This window comes from Falco biarmicus, chromosome 10 (genome assembly GCF_023638135.1).
Source record: "Falco biarmicus isolate bFalBia1 chromosome 10, bFalBia1.pri, whole genome shotgun sequence".
Classification (NCBI taxonomy): Eukaryota; Metazoa; Chordata; class Aves; order Falconiformes; family Falconidae; genus Falco; species Falco biarmicus.
The window spans coordinates 21,853,005-21,876,818 of record NC_079297.1 but is presented as its reverse complement, the minus strand read 5'-3'; the positions used below and the strand labels follow the sequence as shown (position 1 = coordinate 21,876,818).

Below are 23,814 nucleotides of genomic sequence, written 5' to 3'. Positions count from 1 at the left end.
AGTGAGTGACTTTTAAGAAATAAATTTGAAGATAACGACATTAAAATGAATGGCAGGAAGCACAAAACGGCGTGAGCATGGGTCAAACGGCATTAGTCACAGGTTTTATCCCGAGACATTAGAATTCCCTTTCTCTTAAATGATCACTGCCTTTGAAAAGAAACTTCCAAAGGAGATCACTTAAAATAAGATCCTTTCGTCTGATTTCTTGGTTTCTTATGGTCTATCTTCCCTTTCAATAGATGTCTAGTCTCTTTTGCCTTGGTGCTTAAGGAATTCTTTACGAGTGTGCTCAGCCCCATCACAAGGAACTGGGTCCACGTGTGCCCCAGCATGCGTTTGACCCAACCTTCCAGAAAATGTCAGCCCCTCTTTTTTAAACCCAGAGAAATTAGCAGCAGTTGGTCTATAGTCAGGCAAAATGCCCCCGATGTATATGTAAAGAAAGGAGTAAATCATCTCAAAGGGAACGTACAATGACTGTACAAACCGCAGCGGTGCGGGAGCAGCCCGGGCGGGGCTGCGCTGGGAAATGCCGGGGGTGGTGGTGTGTCAGCGCAGGAGCGCGGCTGCAGGAGGGGAGGGGATATGGGGGGTGGGGGGGCGCAGGGGGTGCCAGTCAGTTATTTTATTGGGAAAACCCCGTTTGCCTTATCCATTCGCTCCCGTCCCGCTCGCCTGCCAAGTAACACCTTGCGCGCAGCCATGTGTACAAACGAGCTTCAGCGGAGCCTGCAGCGCTCCGGGCGGGAGGAAAGCTAAACCGGGAGCAGGACGGGACAGCCCCCCGATTCTCACACACACACACACACACCTCCCCAGCCCTCGACCCCCGCCGTAGTGCCCCAGCGGTGTGGGCAGGGGGCAGGACCGCAGTGCCCGGCAACACCCCCAGCCCCTCGGGCTCTGCCCGCGCCTGCCTCCCCTTCCTTCTGTACCTGCTAAACACCCAGATTAACAAAACTGGGGAGGGGAGAGGAGGGGGGACACTCCAGCCAGGTTTGATTTCAAAGTGATACTTTCAGACAGCGGATCTTCCAAGCCAGCCTTCTGCAGATGCTCATCTGCTGGGGGCCGGCGTACAGCGCCGGGAAAGCTTGTCAGGATCATACAATTTGGAGGGCTGATTCCGTCCTCTCTAATAAATAACTTTTTGATTTGAACCAAGGGAGAGGTTTAACAGACTTTCTTTCTTCCCTAATGTGATATAAATCGCAGATGCACTTTTATTGAATGGTTAAAGCATCGACATGGAGATAATCAACACAAAACGTCCGGACAAAAACCATCGAGAGAAATAAAGCTGGTTAATAAGATTTTTGAGAAAGCTTTGTGTTAAAAAGTAAAAAGGGAAAACAGCTGAAGGTGACAGTTAGTTCATGGTTAATAGGATAAAGGCTGCATGGTTGAGCTGCACACTTCTGCTTGCAAAGGTTCAGCCACACCAAAGGGCTGAATAGGGTGCTTTTAAAACATAGGACATTTAACACATCTGTTACAGTCTGTAACAGAGAAATCAGGTAAACCCACTCTCAATAGTCCCTTTCATCACCCAGCTCCAAAGGAAATTAACCGCACTTGCCGCCAATTTCCATCTTCACCACCACAAACAAAACATCTTTGCCAGAAAAATCCCCGGTTGTACTTTCCCGTTAGACGATGACGCTTGCCCCTGGGACCGAAGCTAGGGGAGCCAGGGCTCCGCACCCCCGCACCCGCTGCGCAGGCACGCAGGGAGCGGGCGGCTGCGGCGGGCAGGCTCCGAGCCACCCGTGCTGATAAACCCGGGACTAGCCCGGGCCACCTTAGGTCCGAACGCTACCACATTGACCTCATTTTCACGGTCGGGGCGGGTAGCGATTTCCACTATTTTTAACGTAGATGATCTTGAAAGGACCGAGAGACCGAGAACCTGAGCGGGATGCTCGGGTCCCGCAAAGCTGTTGGCATCTTCCCTGCGGCCAGTGTTGCGCCTTCCTGGGAGCGGAGCTCCCACCGGCTGCGCCGGGGCTCACACCTCGGTCCGGAATTTCCTTCGAAAAAATCCCCAGCCTCTCGCCCGAGCACGCGTACACGAGACTGGCACCAGCTCGGACCCCGGGAGCAGAGGTTAACACCGCCAATTCCCTTTCTGCCGGACCTTTGACGCACAGATAGAAAAATAACCCCAACGACAAGCACCAATTCTGCTGCAGGCTAATAGCAGGGGGCAGAACACGCTCAAACCACGATGGGGTCCGCTCTCCCAACATTACACACACACACACTCCCCAACGGAGCTTAGTTCCACGTTCTCTAATTTGTATTTTCCATTCCAGAAAACCCGTGCTTTTCTGCGGGCCCGCAGATCAGTTTATATGAATATTTATTGATTTGTTTCCTAAACTCAGCAGGGGAGCGGCAAATAAATTTAGTGCTTTCTTTAAATAATTCCCTTTCTACGAGGCAAGATTCATTCGAAACTTTTAAATAGGCATTTAATTAGCCTGTGTGTGTTGCCTCTGAACAAAACCCTGCTGGGAGCCTTTGGAGCGCTGTATTCCAAAGAGGCGGTCAATATGCAAAATTGATGACTACACTTTCTTTGTGGCGGGGCCATTGTGCCCCGGTTGCTTATGAAGTCTAATCCAATCATAAATTGCAGCCCGGGACCAATGGAGGAGCCGGGAGCTGGCCCTGAATGAAGCTCAAGTGGAGAACTTTGTTGAACCCCATTGTTGGGGCTGTCACTTTTGAAAGAGCCTCAGCGGGGCTGACCACTATAAAACCCTCGGTCCAGGAGGAAGGGGCAGAGTGAACCCCGCCAGGCTGCCTGGCCGGATCTTTACCGAGCGAGGTTTGCAAAGCAGAAAACAAAAGCCAACAAACAAACAAACACGGCGGCGGCCCCAGCCCGGCCCGGACGGCCCCTGCCATGATGTTCCCCAGCCTCATCGCGCCGCCGGCCGTCTACCCCAGCCTGCTGCGCCCCACTCCCACCCTCACCTTGCCTCAGTCGCTGCAGTCGGCTTTTTCCAGCCATTCCAGCTTCCTGGTGGAAGATTTGATCCGGATCAGCAGACCCACCGGTTACCTGCCCAGGACTGCCCCCCCGCCTAGCATGTCCCCCCCGACCTCGGCGGCCAGGACGGACGCGGGGACCCCCGAGCTGCCCAGCTCCACCGCCGGCTCCCGCAGGATCTGTTCGCCCCAGGCTTCCAGCGGCGACTCCACTTTCCTCAAGTTCGGCGTCAACGCCATCCTCTCCTCCGCCCCCCGCGCCGGTAAGCGGCTCCCGGAGCCCCCTGCCCGCAGGAGCGGGGCGGGGGGGACACGGGGGAGGGAGGGGAGGGAGCCCCCAGCACCGGGCTGCAGGACCCGCCGGCATCGCTCCGATCTACAGGCGGGGGGGCGCCGGCAGGCTGCCGCGGGGCGGGAGGGCGGGGGTCCCGCAGACGGGGGGTCCCCCGGGTGCCGCTCTGCCGCCAAAGCCGTCGCAGCAGCAGCGCCGCTGCCCGAGATCACTCCGGAGCTTTTTGATTTTTTTGGTGGGGGAGGGGGTAGTACTACCGTGCCGGTCCCCCAACCACACGACAGCCCCAGCCGTGCCGTCGGTCGAGCCCAACCCGCAGTAACCCTCTGCTTACTTTCATTGCATTTATTTACTAGAAACCTCCCCTGCGCTGCTCCAGAGCGTCCCTCCAAAGACTTTCTCCTTCCCGTACTTTGAAGGATCCTTCCAGCCCTTTATCAGATCTTCCTATTTCCCAGGTAGGTCTCCCAAAGCCCCTCTCCCGGCGGGCGGACCCCTCCCCAGGCACAGCCCGGCGGTATCTCCCAGCGCACCGCCCCCCCGGGGTTAGGCTGTAGTTCAGAGGTTGGGGGGAGTACAACAGGCACGCATCAGTCGCGCCAATTTGCTGCCCGATTTAGCACAGGCAGCGACCGCCTGACACTCCCTGCTCGCTCCCCCCGCCGATCGGCAAATTAGCCGGGATTGTCACGGTCCCGGGGCCAGGCGGGTTCCCCCCCCGCCCCTCCCCGCCGCTTTCAGCACCACGCGGGGAGCGGTCAGCTCCCGCCCGCGCAACTCCCGCGCAGCGCGGACACGCTCCGCGCAGGCTGCCCGGCACGGCTGCTCCGCGTCCCGTCTGTGTCCGTATCCCACCCGGTGCTGGCGTTTACAGGCGGGTGGAGGGTCCCGCGGGCGCGGCTTCGTGTGTCCCGTCCCCCTCCCCCGTACTAGCCCACCCCTCCTTCACCCCGGGTCTCCCACCTCACCCCTTCTCGTTTAGACCGTCAGTGGGACTCAAACGACGTGGTCTCAGCCAGAAAGCAGGCTGCGGGGTACGGTTCTTACAGCGCTGAAGTATTAGGATGCCGAGAGAACAATTAAAAAAAAAATCTAATTACACAAACAAGCTATTAATTTAAAAAGAAAACAGGGGAAGGGAGAGAGGAAAAAAAAATAACCCAAGCTCTTCCATTCATCCTCCGGATAATGGAATTTGCTTCCTTTCTCCAGCATGTGAATAGCCTAACAAAAACAACTTGAGCTTTATAAATAGCTTTTCATGTCCATTTAATGAAAATGATTTGGGGAAAGAGACGATTGTGCCATCAGTATTCTCCCGAGGAGCCTGGCATGCCGTTGTGTTTAGTTTGAAAGTGTAAATCTCTTTTGTTCCAATAATATATGGCGTTAGCTGCTTGTCCTCAGTCTTTTTCTGTTAGTTCATTACTACACAATTACCATTCACGCTTCATTAGCATCTCTGTCTCTCTTGGGGAGGTTCCCCCCCCCACCTTTTTTTTTTTTTTTTTTTTTTTTTTTAAGGCGAAACTCTGCCCTTTTTATCATACCAATGTCATTGGGAACCAGGCAATGTGCTAATTAGCTGTTACTTTTCATGTCTTTGGATTGAATTCTCCAACTTTGGAGGGAGGAGAGAAGAGATTAATATAAAAAGATGAATACTGATTGATCAGAACTGCATCTGAAGAGGAGCTGTTTTGTTCAGAATCAGAAAAGTCCTCATTTTCATCTCCAGCATAATAAAGAGTCTGAAACTATAAAAGCGCCTGGAAAAAAAAATCAAATGCTTCTGAGCTGGAGGAAAAGCTTTTTTATTATACCTTTATCTTAGTCAGTACGCCTCGCTTTCCCTTTTCAGGCCAGAGACCTTTGAATCTCCCAACAAAACCGGCCACTATTGATCCATTTTACACGTTTGAGTTCATAGATCTAATCCCAGAGATCGCTGGCTCAAAGGGGGGCACTCCAGCCTAAAGCTCCTTTGCGCGGCCCCAGGTTGGTGGGTGCCCACTCGAAGGGCAGGGAGGGGGTGGTAGGGGCCAGTCCCTCTCTGCTCAGCACCGTGTGTCCCCCACAGCCACCTCCACCGTGGTCCCCATCCCTGGCACCTTCTCCTGGCCACTGGCCGCCCGCGGCAAGCCCCGCCGTGGCATGCTGCGTCGGGCCGTCTTCTCTGACGTGCAGCGCAAGGCGCTGGAGAAGATGTTCCAGAAGCAGAAGTACATCAGCAAGCCCGATAGGAAGAAGTTGGCGGCCAAACTGGGCCTCAAGGACTCACAGGTGAGGGGGGCACTGGGTGAGGAGGGCAGAGGGGGTATGGGGAGCTGGGCCACCCACCCAAGAGGCAGCTGGAGAGAAGGGGAGGAGGCAGGAGCAAGGAGAACTGCTCACAGCCAGGAGGAAGCCCAACGCAAGTTACAAGGCTGCGAGCATCAGAGCCAAGAGAGCAGCACAGTTCCCAGCTGGGTGAGCAGGACAGGACAGATCACGACCTTATTGCCTCCCTGACCCCTCTCCTAGGGTCCCCGAAGGTCAGAGTCTGCGGTTCCTGCTGGCTTTGGAACAGGCATGAGCATGGTTTTGAGGGTGCAATCCAAAGGCCATCCCTGCTCCCTGTTTCACTGAACCATTTCATTTCTATGTTGCTTCACCCCACAGGTGAAGATCTGGTTCCAGAACAGGAGGATGAAGTGGAGGAACTCCAAAGAAAGAGAGCTCCTCTCTTCTGGTGGCTGCAGAGAACAGACCCTACCCACCAAGTTTAACCCTCACCCAGACCTCAGTGACGTAGGCAAGAAATGTTCAGGAGAGGAGGAGGAGGAGGAGGAGGAGGTCCCCCCTGAGTGCCCACCCAGCCCCCGGCATCCCTTAACCTACCACCAGTCCCCAGAACATCTACACTTGAGGGACAGACTGGACTCCCAGATGTCTCCATCCCATTCTAGCAGCCCCAGCAAACCTTCAGACTTCTCAGACTCAGAGGAAGAGGATGATGAAGGGGAAGAAGAAGAGGAGGAGATAACAGTCTCTTAGATCACCCACCCGCCCCTACCATCACATGGGGACACTACAAAGATGTAAATAAAACAGAGCGCTATAAATTGAAGAGGTGATGTCCCACTCAAATGTCCACATACTTCTTCACTGCAGGTTCTTTATCACATAGCTGCAAGACCTACTACTCATAGGTGTTTCCGATTCTTTGCCCCATGGGGAGGTTTTCACATTCACAGCATTTGCTAATGCTGTTGTAACTCTCTCTGCTTAACCAGCAGCACTGCCTCGATTAGCTGCCTTCTCCTAAAATCAGGCAACAGGCAGCTCTCCTTGCTTTGCAGCAGGGAGGAATGCACAGCCTGTTGGAAGGGAAACGTTTTTCCCCCCAGGTAAGATACAACAGAAAACCCCAATATAGATGCTGTGGCCATTTTTACTGCCTCTCAAGGGAATTTCCACGTACTATTAAGATTTCAGCCCCTGATGACTGGTCTGACATAGCAACCCTTTCCTCTGAAAGGCAACAGCAAGGAAGGGCACAGCCCAACCGCTGCTTCCCCCCTCACCCCAACCAGCACAATGCTTGTGCAGCAGCCCCCCGAAATCCCTGCAATGACTTCTAAGGTAGAACACTGTAACAGAGTATTTATGGTTTTCATTTTAACTTACGCATCAATATTACATACAAAGCACTGTATAAGCCACCTTTTTGCCCACAGGCTTGTGCTTAATTTCCACTTTGCTTCTGCTATCCATGGTGTGGACAGAGGAAAGTGGGTACACCTCTTTGATTTTTGACTGAACTTTGCTGTCTTTGCACAGCTTATATGAACTGTACGCTATTTTGTACACTTACTCTGTATGGATGTTTTATACCAAGGTTATTGTGAATGAATATAACGATGGCTCAACAAGGTTCTCTCCTTTTTTTAATTAAGTGACAGCTAAACTACAGGCAAATGTAGCTGTTCAATTGTGTAACTTATAAAGAAACACTTTTATTTTGTATTTTACCATGTACAGACTTTAAATATGTATATATAATAAAGTGAATGATTGTCAAATAAAAAAAAAAGTAGATTTCCAAGTCTGATAATTCAGTAATACTTGGTTCTGGTTTACAGGTTGTGTCTGGGGCCAAGCAGGGAAAGAAAAGTACCTTTTATCAGCAGTATAGGGATTCAATAAGAATTTATGAGCTTCAAATAAAATAACCTTACAAGAATATTGACCAGCCTTTTAACTAGAGTAATTGAACCGAAGGATTAAAAGTTTCCTTGCAGTTAAAATGAATACACGTTCTCCCTCCTTGCATTTAAATGCAACTTAATTTCCACTGATGCTACCCTGTGCTCCCCTCTGAAGCCCTTCTGACCCTCCTTCCTTCCAGTTATTGCCCAGGTAGGTCAGGGCACAGATACTCGCCCCGCATCACCCTGCTGAGATGCTGCAGTGTGAAGGCTGGGAGCACGCAATCAGAATAGTCTTATACAGTAGAGAAACAGCGTGGAAGAGAGAGCCTGGGACAGCTCTTCAGCTTCAGTCCAGCGAAGGATCACTCCTGCAACAGAGGCAAATCCCTAACCATCTGTGCATTTTTTTAGATGCAAATACGCACTACAGAAGTGTCAATGTTCACCAGTAGCAGCATTCTGCTGAAACAGATCTCACCATAAAGTTAGCTTATTCTCTACTCCATAGGCTCTGACTAACACCCAGCACTCACAACATGCCAAACCAAAAGACACAAACGCAGCAGATGCCACCTGAACACAACTGTCTCGGTATGCTCCACTTTACCACGCTGCCGCAGCCATGAGGAAAGGCACGACAGGAAGAAGAGAACGATCTGGCTGGAAGAGACCTACAGCAATCATCTAGTCCAACTGCCTGACTGCTTCAGCAATATCCACAGATTAAAACATGTTATTAAAGGGCATTGTCCAAAAGCCCCCGGAACACTGCCAGGCATGTGGCACTGACCACCCCCCTAGGAAGCGTGTTCCAGGTCTCAGCTACTTTCTGATTAGGTAATTGGACACACCTAAGCCAGAAGCCAGGACACATCATCAATTTAATCATCTTCTACCTCTCCAACACCTTAGAGCCATCAGCAATTTTAACATACACCTGAGAGAGGGCAGAGAATGGATAAGGCACATAAAATATTTATCCCACAGAATACAGCAAAACAGCATAAGTGTTTGTTGAGTTTAATCATTAGGTTGTTTTTTTTTGTTGTTTGTGTGTGTTTGTTTTGTTTTTTTTTTAAAGAAAGCTTTTCCAATGAAGCAGCACACCTCCCAAGCATACCTCAACTATCCTACAAACACACATTAAACAGCAACTGGTACCATGTACCTGAGTGCTCATCCAGGGTCAAACAAAAGAGCTGTTACGTGCACTATCAGCAGTCTGTATGCTGGAGAATGTATTGTTATCCACCTACGAACTCCCTAAGCGATCAAGTACCCCATGACAGTTATTTGTAATTTAAATTTTACTAGTTCAGTAAGCATAAAACCACAGTTAAGTAGCCTCTAAAGAGGGATCTAATACATAATACTTATTTTGATTTAAAATTCACAGGCTAATTCAGAGACCCCAGGTACCATCACACACATTACAACACCCAAGAACAGAACCCATCCAAAACAAGAACAGGTATCGCTTATACATAATGCCTATATATATTTATATATATAATGTACATAATTCAGTGTTCAACAGAAGCTGCTAACCCTCTGCTCTTTACAGCTTGTCTGCATTTAAAGTGTTACCAAAACCAATTATTCCAGACTACTTTTTTCAGCCTGAGTGCTAATACATCTTATTCTGCTAGACAAATAGTCTTACTAAAGGAAAAATAACCTTGGAATACCATTTAACAGGGAAAACCCCTTACTTGAAATGTGACATTGATCAACCTTACTTTTTCTTTTTTCCCCCCCTCTTTTCAAGGGTCTTTTTTTTTTTTTCTTTTCTCTTACAGGAAAAAAAGCACCATACAACCACCAAGCACAGCCATTTAAGATTCAGGGATACCTTAATAAGATATTAAAAAGCTGGGTTTTTTACTCACCAACGGCTGCCAAACTGCACCTGTGACACCCAGGAAAAAACCCCAACCTTTCCAAGGCTTCCTTTTTATACCCTGGAAGGTGATGGCTTATGCGAGTTACCTGTGCCAAGAGAAGTCCTGTAGAAGCAGCTACTGTTCCTCAGGTCTAATGTCAGAGGCATAAACTGATTTTCTTACCTCGGATGGGGAGAGATTTCAGTTGCTTTAGGAGGACCTGATGACCCTTGGGTTTGTCCCTGCTGTGCATGACACTGGGAGTTCAGCTGGAGTGTATTTCTGAGAGCAAAATGCTTCATAATTTGCTGTTCACGTAAGGAGTGTCAAAGGCCACCTGCCCCTGTTCCCTGAAACGAGCTGATCTTGGTGAGGCTAATGCAAAACTGCTGGCCCTGGAAATTATTTCTTTATTTTGTAATGCAGCTCTCTGCATGCTTTGGGAAAGGAGGAAAGGTGGTCAGAAGCCTTTCCTGCCTTCAGGGAGATGGCAAGATTTCCAAAATGACCAGTAGCATCCATAGTTTTGGAACAAAGTGATCCTGTATGTAATGCACTCCCATAACTGTTGCTTTGTGATATTAAAGTGCTCTTGCTAAAGAGCCGGTGGTCTGGAGCGGTCCTGTACAGCTGTTCTTCCTTCTCCCAGCCAGGATGGAAATATCTGACAGTGGGAAAGGGGTACGGCAGGAGGGGGATTTATCTCTGCAGACTGTGAGCTCGGGGCAGCAAATTCTCAATGATTTAACCCCTTAAGAAACCAGCTGGTTCCACGTCTGTGCCTGCTGTAACTCTGATCTCCCCCAGCATGCAAGAGTGGCTTCTGGACAGGGGAAGAAAAGAAAATAAACCATTTTCTCAGGGAGTTGTGCTGTTACCTGCAGAGCCGTAGGCAGCATCCTCTGGCAGCAGCCCTGGAGTGTGCCTCTGGGGTCCCCTTCCCCAGCTGGCAGGCTGCTCCCCCCCGGGGGGCTAGAAGCATTCCCACCTGTGCCACAGCTGGGGCAGACAGGGCAGGCAGCCGTACACCATTGAAAACATGCTTATCCTTACGTGTAGAAATCATCTCATAAGCCACAGATGTTAACAGCACAGGAAAGCACGTTTATCCCGTCTGTATGAAATACTGTCTTTTCTAACAACAGTAAGCAAGAAATCCTCGCCAGCTACTGGCATTGCAGTGCCATAGAGCTTCAGAATGCCACAGCTGAACCAAAAAAAAAAAAAAATTCCCTCTTTTGAAGAACACCTGTCCTCCAAGGACATTTGAACGTTACGATCATCATAAAACAACACAGCCCAAGGAGCAAGGCTCCTTGGTTCCCAGAAGCAACCAGTGGAGGCTGAGGCTCATGAAAGGCAAAATACCCACCAGTGCTAAATCCCCACCTTAAGGAAAAAACAGACTTCTTTGAAGAGACCCAGGTTTGGTCCTCAAAAATACTGATGGCATTTAAAAATCTCTGCCTGGGAAGTTTAAGGCTGAGTGTGACACACCAGCTGTGGGCTCTGCTGTGGTCAGAGGAACAAGGCAGCATCTCACTTCTCGTTGTTTCCCCTCCTCCTCCCCGACCCGTGCACACATGCTGGGCCTGAAGTGATCAGTTTGAAGAGCAGAAAGCTGTTTTCTTGATTTGCTTTGATTTCAGCTGGTCTAGCACTTGAACTGCCTCACTGCCATGGCAGAAATGCTCAGCGAGGATGGGAAAGAGGTGCAGAAGATCATCCCTCCTGCCAGACCTTATTATTAAATGATCTTAATTGTACATCTTTAGGGCTCTTGTATTTTTCAGCAAAGATTAAACGTGATCTAGATAAATAAAATCCTTCAAACTCTGAAAAATGTATTAGCATCCCTTTCCCAATCTAATATCAGGGCTATAACACCAGGGAAATCCCAGCAGAGTAGCCAGGACCTCACAGGAGTGCCTTTCCTGAACATGCAGAAGTGCCAGGTGTGCTACTTTCACCTGGTTTTCCCTTCCTTGTAATCAGGAAAGAGCTAAAATACTTCATAGACTCACAGAACAGCCCATGCTGGAAAGAACCTGGAAAAATCCATCCTCTGGTCCAGCCTTTCATGGGAAAGGGAGCCTAGATGAGAACTGTTACCTTGTTCAATCACATCTTGAAAAACCTCCATTGATGGGCATCCTGCCACATCCCTGGGAAGGTTGTTCCAGTGAATGATTTTTCTCACTGTAAAAAATTTCTTCCTTATTTCAAGGTGAAACTTCTCCTGGTGCAACTTGTACCTCTTGCCCCTTGTCTTCTCCGTGTGGCTCTTTGTGAGGAGAGGACATCCATCTTCCTTGTAACTGCCCTTTAAGTACTGGAATACTGTGATGAGGTCGTCCCCAAGTCTTCTCTCCAGGAGAAGAGACCTAACTGCTTTCCTCATAGGGCAGGTTCTCCACCATTTTGGTCATCTTCATGGCCATCCCTTGGACCCCTTCCAGTCTGTCCACATTACTTTTTAACTGGGGTGGGGGAACAGAATTGGACACAGGTGTGGCTTGACAAGTGCTGAGTAGGGTGGGATGATGATGTCTCTTCCCTCTGCCAGTAATGCCCACGTGCATGCAGCCCAGGGTCCAACTTGCCTTTGTTGAGCTGCTGGCTCACATTTGGCTCCTTGTCCAGGGTCCCCAGGCCCCTTCAGCAAGGTGCTTCCCAGCCACTCTGCTCCGAGCCCGTCCTGGGGTCTTTGGTTATGTCATTGTTAAACTTCACACTGTTCTTGCCAGCCCACTCTCCCAGCCTGTCCAGGCCTATATCTGCTGTGTCCATCTCACCACCTGCTTCAGTGGCATCACTTGGTGAGCGCCCTGTCAACCACATCATCCAGAAGAGCTATGTGAAGACGCTGAACATCATGGGGCACAGCACTGATCCCTGGAGGACCCCACTTGTGACCGGCTGTCACCTGGAGTAAAAAGTGTTGATCACCACCCTCTGAGTGCTGCCTGTCACCCAGTTTCTGAACTGATCGCCTGACCAAGCTGTATTTTGACAGTTTGTCCAGGAGAAGACTGTGGGAAACAGTGTCAAACACTTTGCTGAAGTCCAGGTAAACAACAGCTAACGTGTTCCCCATGTAGACAGAAAATGTCGGTTTACTGTGGAAGGTGATCAGACTAGGCTGGTATGATTTGCCTTTGGTAAATCCATGCTGGCTTTTGCCCATCACCTGCTTTATTTGGTTTGCCATAGCTTCTGGGAGGGCTCGCTCCGTTACTTCCCCAGGGACTGAAGCAATGCTAATGGGTCAGCAGTTCCCCGACTCCTCTTTTGGGCCCTTCCTGTAAATGGGTTTGACGTTTGCCTTCTGCCAGTCATCAGGGATGTCCCCTGATGGCCACAACTTGTCCAAGTTTACAGGCACTGGCCTCGCAGCAGTGGCAGCCACTTCTCTGAACACCCTGGGGCGGATTCTGCCCGGGCCCTCAGGTCTGTGTGGGTTGAGCCCTGGCAAAAGGACACAGACCGCCTCCCTCCACTGCCGGTGGGTTGACACGTACGTTGTATCTACTTGTCGCTGTGATCTGGCGTCCAGCTATGCTGGTAAAAATAGAGGTAAAGATGTTCTTGAGAACATCTGCCTGCCCAGCATTATTTGTAACTAGTTTCCCTGCCCTGTTTAGCCCTGGACCTCTGCCCTCCCTGTGCTCCTGCCTGCTGCTCACGAAGCTGAAGAACCTGTTCTTGGTGTTGACATCTTTGGCCGGTTTCAGTACTAGCTGAGCCATAGCCTTCCTAACTGCATCTCTGCACGCCCCAGCGAGGTTCCTGTAGTCCTTGATGGGCATTTGGCCACCTTCCCATAACCAGTATGTCTCTTTTTTTTCCTGTTTGTTTGTTGGTTTTTTTTGTTTGTTTTTCTGGGTTTTTTTTGTTTGGGTTTTTTTGTTTGCTTGTTTGTTGTTTTTTTTTTTTGTTTAGGCACACCCCAACTCATTGCTAAGCCAGGGTGGTCTCTTGTTCTGCCTTCTCCCTTGCCCTTTGTAGGGGACAGGCTGTTCTTGTGCTTCCAGGAGGATGTTCTTGAATAACTCCCAGCACTCAGCAGCCCCTTTGCCCCCCACGGATGCTGCCCACAGACTCTCACAGCTGGGCTTGGAGCTTGTTGAAGCTGGCCTGTCTGAAATACAGGGTCCTTGTCCCCCTCAGTGCCATCCAGGAACCCGATAGACGACCTTGCATGGCTGTGCAGAAATGATTGATTTAACGGTCAGGACTGATGCCGGGGTGGGCAGGGAGCGGGAGGCTGGAAGTGGTGGAATAATGTTGCCAGAAATACTGTTGTGGATGAGGTTTAGTGGCTCACACAGACTCGAGCCTGTGTTGTTCCTCCCCCGCTGGGCTCAGGCTCGATGTCCTAACATCTGTTTTGCACTGGGTGGTGCTGGTTCATTATGATCCCAGTAAAAAAGGTGCTCGGGCTCAGTGAGGTATCGAAGCGCTCTTTATAAGAGCTAACACGGTAAGATGAGGAAAGCAGAGATATCTTAGAGAATATCTGAGACAATCCCCTTAGACCGTGGGACCCCCGAGTGGTGTAGCATCAAAGGGGCCTCCAGTCACCCCCTACTATTGGAGCTGTTATAGGGGGTTATTCTTACACGAAAACAACTCTATTCATCATTTCTGCTGTCCAGACATATACCAGGGATGTACTCGTGAGAACTTCTTGCTGCAGGGTTAGATAAAGGCAGGGACACACGGGTGGCTTAACCCCAGTACCCAGCAGGAGCTGCCTTGGAATGGCTGGCTGAGTCTACCCCATGGAGAAGGGCTCTTTGCAGCCCAGCACCGGTCTGAAGGCCAGGCTGGCCTTGCAGCATAGGGCAGAATGCAGCACAGGCCTGGGCGTGCTCAGGGTAACTGTTCTGTGGTTCACCAGCTCCCTGGTGTACAAGTCTTTCTGTTAGGATTACCACAAGATCTCACTGGAAGCACAACCTCTTCCCATCTCCCTGTGGATCCCACCTTATGTTAAGGTGCTTCAGACCTCCCGTTGCCTAGCTCCACATAGTGAGCCTCTTGCAGGAGCAGGAGGAATGACCCATGGTGAGCCCATGGTCTCCATCCTCTGTAACCACCTTGCTCTCCTTGAGTCTCCAGCAACTGAGGAAACCAGAAGAATCTGGGCAACCTGATCTAGTTGAAGATGTTCCTGCTCATTTTGCAGGGGGGTTGGATTAGATGGCCTGTAAAGGTCCCTTCCAACCCAAACTATTCCATGATCAAGGAAGGAGAGAGGAACTCTGATTTCTTTGTGTGCCTAAGCAAACAGAGATGTTGATGGGAAAGTATTTGTGTGCAGTCCGTCCTGCTGCCATTGGCACAGATGAGAGCTGTCCTCAGCTGCTGTGCTCTGCTCTGAGCCCCAAAAGTCTTCTGATAAATAAGGAGGGGATGGGAACGACTGTGGGCTTTTAGGGTCCCTGCACAGCTGCTCCTCTCCTGCCGACACACTGCAAATGTGTGCTATGGAAAGCAACCTCATGGGGGTCCTCCCCATGCCAAGTGGGGGCTATAATCTCGGAGCAGAGAGAACCAGACTGATAGTCCACGTGAAAAGCTAGAAACCAATGAAGAGTAGGTGTTTCCATACCATCAGCCCTCGCTTATAACACCTAACAGCATGATTAACGCCAGAATCCTCAGCACCTGTAGGTGGTAAAATGAGGCTGTGCAGAAGAGAGGATGGCAGCCTGAAGGGTACCAGGAGGTTTTTCCTCTCTGGTTCTTGGCATGACTGCTTCAAGATACTGGTGGAAAAGGTTAGCAGAAAGTGAAGAGTGTAAGTCACAGGCTGCAGACTGAGTTCATAAAATGACTCAAGGGAATTTCCCTTTCCACTGCAGGAAGGAATTCAGCATTGATCCTACAGCACTGAGGAGTGATGGGGTGGAGCCAGGAAGGGTATAAAATAGGAATGAAATAGGATGTTGGAAACAGAAAAGCAGGGCAATAAAGGTTAAAGAGAAGATGAGGTAAAGGAAAAAAAAAAAAAGTGAAGATGAGTGTTCAAGCTGGTGTGCACAGAACAGAGAAGAGCACAGGGAAGGGACGGGGCAGCCAAAAAAAGGATGGAAAGGAGGAAGAGTTCCTGAGAGATTCAGCATTTTGGTGCCAGTCCAGAATTGATTCAAACATTACCCAAAATCAGGGCTGAGGTGCTTCCCAGGGCCAATTCTAAAACATGCAGTTCTGCGAATCAAAGGAAGTTTACAGAACACTGAAAAATCTGCTCGAGCACATCCAAAACTATCCTGCCTCTGGAAAACCATGGCGGAGGGACGGATGAAGCCCACGTTGCAAAGATCGGCTCTGAGCTAGGGTTTGCACTGCTGCATTATTAAAGTTGCAGAGTATTTTTAGATTAAACTAACTTGAACACAGATCATCAATTTTTAGCGGAATTTCTTCTTTTTCAAAACGTTCTCTTTGGTACAGGTGAATCTGTCCTACTGACATCAATAGTTTGAATCAGTGAGTAGAGGACAAGATAACTACAAGGAACTGCCAAAACCCAGGAGAAATAAGAAAATAGCTTCCAAGGAAAAAGTTACTACTGGTGAAAAGTTTCCCTTAGGCTTTAAGTGCAGGGTTGCACAGTTATCCTTTCTGAAGAAAGTACTTATTTTTTTTTAGTTATTTATTTGAAAGAAAGAAGAATAGATCCCTACCTTCTCTTACTGACCCACATAAATTTATTACTGTGTAATCACAGATCCAGTTGAAGATGGCCCTGCTCCTTGCAGGGGAGTTGGACTAGACGACATCTAAAGGTCCCTTCCAACCCAACCCATTCTATGAGGTTCACCCTGCAAAGCACGTTCGGAATAAGGCGAACACACACCGCCTGCAGCCCTCGTCACCTACAGGGGCTTCTCTTGAAGAAGCAGCTGGCACCACCTGCCATCAGGATATGTCCAGCCTGCTGGCCACCTACTGACTGACAGCTTTACACAGAGACACTCTTAAGTGGACAGGCCAGCCTTGAGCAGATCCTGATGGATGCTGTGTGCAAGGAGTAGCTATGGGGGAGTGTGGTATCGGTGTAGTCCCTCTGCTGAATTTCCTCCTGGATGTGGGCAAGGGCTGTTGGCATCTTTTCAGAAGTACTTTTAAGAAGCCAATAAACCCAAGAAGCGAACCCCGCAATCTTAAAAAAAAAAAAAAAAATTTGATTAGGAAGGGACAAAAAGTTCTGGGAAACCAGAAATCTGAATAAATAAGCATCAATTTTATTGAATCATGAATAATTTAAGACTGGTACAATCATCAGCTTTATTCTCCATGACACAGGGGGTGGGGGAGAAACGGGGAGGGTGAGAAAGGGGAGGCATGATCTCAAACAGACCATTCACAAATTCCAATCCTAAATGAGAACTGAAAATTAAATAGGGAGAGGAGCAAATGGAAAACATCATAAAACGTACACAAAATACTCAATTCCTAGTTTTTCTCTTTAAAAATGGCTAGAAAAAATTCATCAAAATGCAGCACTTTTAATCAATTATTTACATTTCTATGTTACAATGAAAAAATGTACATCTTATAGAACATATTTCATAAACTGTTCCACTGGAAATGACTAGATCAAAACAGCAACCTTCCATTTAGTATCGACAAAGAAAGATTTTTTTTGCTCCGTTTTTGTATTTTTTTCTTGAAAGAAAATCGCCACATTTAGACAAGATTTCATACACATAATACCGAAGTTAAGCATCAACAATGAAATATCAGTTTGCTTCTTCCAAAATGTACAAAAAGGCCAACCAACCCCCCCCCCCCCCCCAGCCCCCCTTCCCCAAATAAACCACATCTCATTTATGGCCTGTATCATTCTTGGCAGTTCTGAAGGAAAGAAAACTGTTTATACTTCCAATTTATAATTCAACATGAATGTTGCATAGAATCTTGCATTTCTTTCTTGATTTTCTTTTTATTAAACAAGCCAACTTTGTCAGGAAAAAAAGCAAAAACAAGGAAGTGTTTTGAAAAAGCCTTAAACGTGAACTAAGCCACTTAAAGAAAGACTTAATCTAATCTACAGGAAGTCTTGATAAAAATGAAGACATGTGCACAACAGGTAACCCTGCTTCCCGAAGTTTCAGAAAAGACACTGAATATCGTGATGCTTAGAATGCCTATCCTAGCCAAAATTGCCTCTCTCACTGTAATGCAAGCTAGTGTCAATAAAAAGTAACTGAAATTCCTTCCTGAGCTTCAGCTCAGGATTAAAAATGAGAAGAAAAGAAAAAAACCCCGTTCCCCACAAATAAAACACCGTTTTAAACATGTCTTACAGCACTCAGTTAAAGGTTAACCGAGACGTTTTCTAGGAGATAAAGTCCATTTAAAGCCCTAGTCCTGCAACTGGATTTTTTTTTACAGGCACATGCTCTATCTGCACGGATTCAGTTGGGGGATTAGATACCAAAATTCACAGTAGTAGCAGGTAAAGTCAGTGCTGGGAAGCAGAATTGTCCAGACTACTGGAAAAAGTAACCTCTCTCAAACTCATCATCAGCATGCTATCTATTTGATTCCACACAGATTTATCCCATTTTTACAGTACCAAGAACTGGATTAGGAACGTTAGCTGAGTAACCCTTGGTATTTCATTCAGTGAAATCATGAAATAGAGTTCATAAGGTTAAAACAGTAACAACACCAAGCTCTTCCCCCCGCCCCCCCCCGTCATTAAAATATTTAAATTTTTCTTTTACAATATTTTTCTTCTTAAAAAAAAAAGTCATCAGCACTTAAAAGTTGTAACAGGAGCAGATTCAAGACCAGCTCAGTAAGACAAAGTACAGTTATGTTACAGAAAGTCATGAGGTATAATAAAACCATCCTCTCAAGCTGAGTCACAGAAGCATGAACTTGTCTGTTATATTACTTGAAACCCACAAGCTCTTAAAAAAGTGTTTGTAATAAGTTTTCTTTCTGTACATTGAAAAACCAGCATATTCCTGCAATTTATTAATGACAGCATTCATTACAGTTGAAAAGCTTTCTTTTTTTTTTTTCCTTCCTTCCTCCTGCATGGGTAGATAAAACAGCTCTTCAGTGATTTATTAGCTGCGGATTGATATGAACCTGAAAAGTTATCTCATTTCCCTCCTTTTTTGTCACATTTAAACAAATTCTAGTATTTCATACAAACAATATTCACAGCAACTTATGATATTCCAAGAGATGACTTTAGCCCTGTTTCTTTAAATAAAATCCTGTAATATACAGCACTAATTTAATCAAACACAATTAGTACAAAATAAGGCATCGCTTTAAAGTTCAGCACCAAAAGATAGCTGGAAAGGCTAGTACGGATCCATATCAAGGAGTGATGTTGTCGCTGAGGTACAGCCAACATCGCGGTGATGGTGGTGTGAGCATCTGCTTCCGTACCAAGGGAAGCGCAACCCTCTGGGAGGCATTCTGCTTCCCCAACCAAGTACGAGCCTTAACACTGCGAGTGTAGGTGTGTGCGTTCAGAGAGGAGGAGAAATAAAACCAGGTTCACGGCTCTGCCAAAACTCAAAAAGCATGGCCCAGCTAAACTTAAAAAGACACAGTGCCTTCCCTCCTTTTTTTCCAGACCTGAATACTGCTAAAAGATTCATTTATTATTTTTTTTCCCCCAATTAAAATGAAAAACCATGGAAGTAAATGTTGCAACCGGAGCAGCACTGGAACTGTCACAGAGTTCTAATTAATCCATTTATAGTTATGCTGATTGGAACGAAACCTCTGAACAAAAGTCAAAGTTTTTAGAAAACAGCTGTAACATTTCATGGCAAGAATTAAAAACTGGGAAGTGTGATTGATCCCTTGCCAGGAGTGTAGCTCACCTCCGTGTGCAGGGCTCTCCACGCCTGTGCACTGCCAAGGGTCCTGTGGAGCTGCACGACTCGACGGGGCACGGCCCTTTCGCTGCAGAGGAGGGACACTCACTCCCCTCGCGGAAATAAATCGGTTTTAATGCCAATGAAGTCAACCAAGTTGGTTATGTGGATGTCAGTGGGAAGAGAATCAGGCCCTGACTAGCCAAGGGCTACCTGATCTTTCACTTGTAGTAGGACTGATTGTTACACAGTGTTTGAAAAAACCTGATCTGTTCAGACTGTATATATATTTTTATATATTCCTATTTATATATATATCTTTATAAACACACAATGAAAGAAAGCCAAGGTCTCAGACTGGCAAGGAGAGCAGCACTTTTGCTTCCCCCCCCCCCCCCCCCCCCCTCTTTTTTGATATTTATTCAAACATCCCTGTTTTGCAGCTTTGCCTTTATTGAGTATTATTTCCAAGGCAAGCGATACTGTTATAGCACCAGAACTATATGAAGCTGAGTTTACTCCTAAAAGCTGATCGGTAAAAGTCCAGCCCTCACCTAAATGTGTTTGGTCAGAAGCAGCATAGGCAAATATTTCCTCTCCCCTCTCCTTCCGGACAGTACATGGCACAAAGCTATTCGCTTCACAGTTGGGAAGTTCCCCTCCCACCCCTTCAACTTTTAGTAACGATGATTATTTTGAACATCTTCAGTATCTTAGGCATGAGAGCTTACAGCAACTAAACAGAAGAAAACCAAGGAATAGTGCAGTTCTCATCATTGTTAAAAGAAAAACAATACAAAGGCTGCTTGGGTTGCCCGCACCCAGGTTCAAGACTGACTCCAAGTGTCTTGTTGTTCTTGCAGCTCTAATACTGAGATCCCAGCCCAGCCCAGGAACGTGTTCTTTTCATGAGTCTGTGATCAGGGTTCTTGCCAAGTGGGAGAGCAATATGGAAACAGCCTGTTTCTATCTGAACAAGATCACAATGTTGACTCCAGAGATGAATCAAGGATGTCATCGTGATGGCTGTTGCTGTTAGAGTCACTGTCATAACTCTGAGGACTTGAGTAGTTGGCTGCTTCTTGCAGTCTCATGAGCATGTTCATCTGCAAAGGCACAGAAGTTCACAATTATTTGTATTCGGAGGCAGAAAGAATATCAACTCCATAGGAAAGCTACAGCAGCATTCACTTTGCCGGTGGGTGAAAAAGGCAGGAACAAGCAGACTAATTAATACCGAGTCTCTGAAAAGAGACATTAACTGTAAGTCAGATTACAGCAGCATGCAAGTGAGTCATAACAAGCATGCTTTTCCAGTAAAATTGAAGATGCAAAGATCGAAGGGATTACTCCACGGCCTTGCTCGACAGGATTCTGCAAGCATCCTACCCCTCTTCCTCTGACCCATGGAAACATGGACAGATCAGTCAAAAGAGGCAAATCTGAATGTCCTAATGGCTAGCTTGACATTTGTATAGTATATACGAGCTAGTAAAAACCTGTAACACACATCCAGTACTCCCAGCTGTCCAGAAAAATGTACATCTCCACAGAACAGCTTCAGGGCATTCAGTTTGCACAGCAGCTCCAGTAACCTTTTCCCACTGGAAAGCTCAATTGAACTTGTACTTCTACAGAATGTATAACATTTCCCTGTATGCTTGTGAGGTATGCCTGACTAATAAATTAGACACCACTCATGAACACCGTTAGTTCATATACTCCTTCGAAATCTCATTTCTCATTTGGGTCAAGAGCATAGCTTACACGTGAAGTGAAGTAAAGCAACAAGCCTATTTTGCAATTGTGGCAAAACAAGCTCAACAAATTGGTTCCACCGTGTAATTCAGGCACGTGTAACAACATCACATATTGAATTCCACAGCATAGAAATTAAGTTTAGTACACACATCCTCAGTCACTCCTCAAAAAATGAATCCTCAAAGTACCCCCAACAAATGCGAAAAGCTTCTGCCGCTGTCTCTCGCAAAACTGTGCGGGCTTTCTGTGCGAATGCTTTCCCCAGGCTGACTTGATGACTTCCCCAGAAACACTGTCTTCTCACTCTGAAACTTTTCATCACTCCTCAGCGGTCCTTTACTTTTTTAGTCCTGTTTCTAGTCCTTAGAAACAAGGGAAACAAAGCAGTTCTGCGGTTTCAAAAACGAGAACTCACCAAAGGATCTCCTTCAGCATCACTCACTGGGACCTGTTTGCTGGTTGAGCCCTCCCGTGACATCGAGTAGCCATCAAAGCCCACGTCTTCAGGCCGCAGCTGCAGCAGAGGTGGCCACTCATGGTGCTGGGGGGTGGCTGCCCAGGGGTAGGTGTCCATCACCCACTTGGCAGGGTCCTCCCAGGGCGCTCTCCTCCCGTACAACTGGAAGAACAAAACCACATGTAAAACATTCCTGTTAGTCAACCGCTTCAGTCAGCGCCTCCCTCACCAAAAGGCATGTGCCGTGATTCTTGGGTGGCAGAAAACACTTGCAAGCCGGGCTGAACACAAACAAGTGAGATTTTCCTTACCCTAATGACACACAAAGCTATTTTTAGTGGCACCTGGTTTGGAAGGGGCTGACCAGCTCCTGTGAGACCGCAGTGCCCTTCTCCTGGCACCAGCTGAAGAAAGGGAGACCTGAAAACCACGTCGCCTAATCAAGTTAACTTAAATAAAGCGAATATACAGAACAGGCCATCAATGTTGACATCCGGATCATACCAGCAACTGCTTTATCTGTGTTTGCTGTCGTCACAAAACTGCCATCAGTGGAACGTGTAAGAGGAAATGTCAGACCTGTCACCAGGCAACAATGACAGATGTCATGGCGAAAGGCTCTCAAGTTGGGAGAATTTCTTTCTAGTCAACTCAGAAAAAGTGCCGACACAATTTGTCTGTGGTCATGTTCCTATCTCCAATAAGCAAGCTCTGTTTCAAAAACTTTTTCTGTGTTGAACAGGCTGTGCTACCAAATCCCAGCGTATTCTTCTCCTTGTTATATTTGGTTTGCCTTAATTGGCTAATACATTCATTTCAATGCCACAGGACTTGCAACAGCAAACACACAGCTTCAAGTGACTTGCAAATGTTTACTCCCACTTTACAGATTTTAGCCTAAATATCCTTCAGCAACTCGATTTGGTCACTGGCGTTTCATCACTTGAACTCAGAAAACTCTCCTGCACAACGTGCAGGGGGAAAAGCAGCAGCCTAACCAAGAAATTCATCAGCACTCTGATGAATCTAAGACTATTTTATTTTTCTCATCATTATTTCTTCTTGGCTTTTTTTTGTGGTTTAATTTTTCACATGCCCAAAGTATTAAATCACCCTAAATACCAATATTGCTTCATTCTGCAGCACAGCGGAGCAGGTCCCAGCCCACAGAGAGGTGCCCAGCAGATGGTGCTAGGTCATCTCACACAGCCTCTTCCACAACCTAAACACTCTCCATCCTTGAGCTGTACTATATTATTGCCCCAGCATAACGTCTTCAAGCTGTGGTAAACCAGTTCTCCTATTTTCACCTTGTTCCTGAATTTACAGCAATACCTGTCGGTTGCCAAGTGGAGAAGGATTTTACCCTTTTCGCAGGTCTTTGCTGCCTAGAAGGTCTGTGTGGGTCCTAGCTCGTTTCTGAAAATGAGCTTGTAAGTACAATTCCCATTTCAATACACGAAATCCCCACCTATCTTCAGCAGATGAGAGGCTGAACAACTAACTCACTACTCCCTTCCGCAGCAACCAGCTCTGTCCATCCCGTTCATGTTTTCTAGGAAGCAATTAAGGGGGAAGGCACAAACAGGTTCCTTCACAAAGCACCACAGAGATGTGATGGAGTACGAGCGATGGTGGCAGGGAGCTGCAGGGACTCTGGGTCCTCTTTTTGCTGCTGCTGCATTCTGTATCGATACGCCAAGCAGGAAGAACTTGGGGTTTTATATAACCCTTTAATTTTCACATCCCTGTTTTGAAGAACAAAAATACTTAGCTCCAATGGGAGCAATTATTGTTAAGGATCCATTTGGCTCATTTGTCTTTGACCCGAAATAGTTCTCTAAATGAGAAACAGGAATATAAAAATAGTTCAGTTTAGATCCGCAGAGATCAGAGTGAAATCAGCAGTCCGCCCTTCCTTTCTGGCAGGCACTTTGGTGAGAGAAGATGTGTTCTCAGAGGAGCCTTTGTGGGTGTGGGGGACAGAAAACAGCCCAAAATGAAACACACATTTCTAGCATTAGCTTGTTAAGCACAACTCTGGCTGCTCTTCAAGTACTTAAGCCTTATCCTTATCCATTGACTAGAAAAAAAAGAGACATTACTTAAATGGAAATGAGTTAGTGGGGTTTGGGAAAATGGGACCGAAGTGGATAAAGAGTCTAAAGCATAAAGTGAGAAACTGAAATCCTTCCACCTGGAATGCAAGCCATTCAGACAACCTAAGGGAAGAGGCAGGTATCAGGCAAAACACGCAAGCACAAATGATGGTTTTACTAATGGTTTTCTTTCGCTTCATTTCCATTAGTAATTTTTCAATGCTTTCCACACCTACTGATCAGTGATATGAGCTTCAAAACACAGC

General features: G+C 47.2%; 2 protein-coding genes across 9 annotated transcripts in view; one reads left to right on the top strand and one right to left on the bottom strand.

The window, feature by feature from the left end:
- Positions 1–2,914: 2,914 nt before the first annotated feature.
- DBX1 (developing brain homeobox 1) lies at positions 2,915–6,328 on the top strand. The gene is made up of 4 exons (XM_056353134.1): positions 2,915–3,263; positions 3,649–3,750; positions 5,373–5,575; positions 5,954–6,328. Exons 1-4 carry the CDS (start codon positions 2,915–2,917, stop codon positions 6,326–6,328), a joined length of 1,029 nt encoding a protein of 342 aa, XP_056209109.1.
- A 10,274-nt stretch (positions 6,329–16,602) lies between these two features.
- NAV2 (neuron navigator 2) overlaps positions 16,603–23,814 on the bottom strand; it is a 410,478-nt gene continuing 403,266 nt past the window's right edge. For all 8 annotated transcript variants that reach the window (XM_056353345.1, XM_056353346.1, XM_056353339.1 and 5 more), the window contains 2 exons: positions 21,408–21,611; positions 16,603–20,337 (listed from right to left, as the gene is read on the bottom strand). In XM_056353345.1, the coding sequence (XP_056209320.1) occupies positions 20,212–20,337; positions 21,408–21,611 (330 nt within the window). In that variant the 3' untranslated portion in view covers positions 16,603–20,211. The remainder of the gene's footprint in view (positions 20,338–21,407; positions 21,612–23,814) is intronic.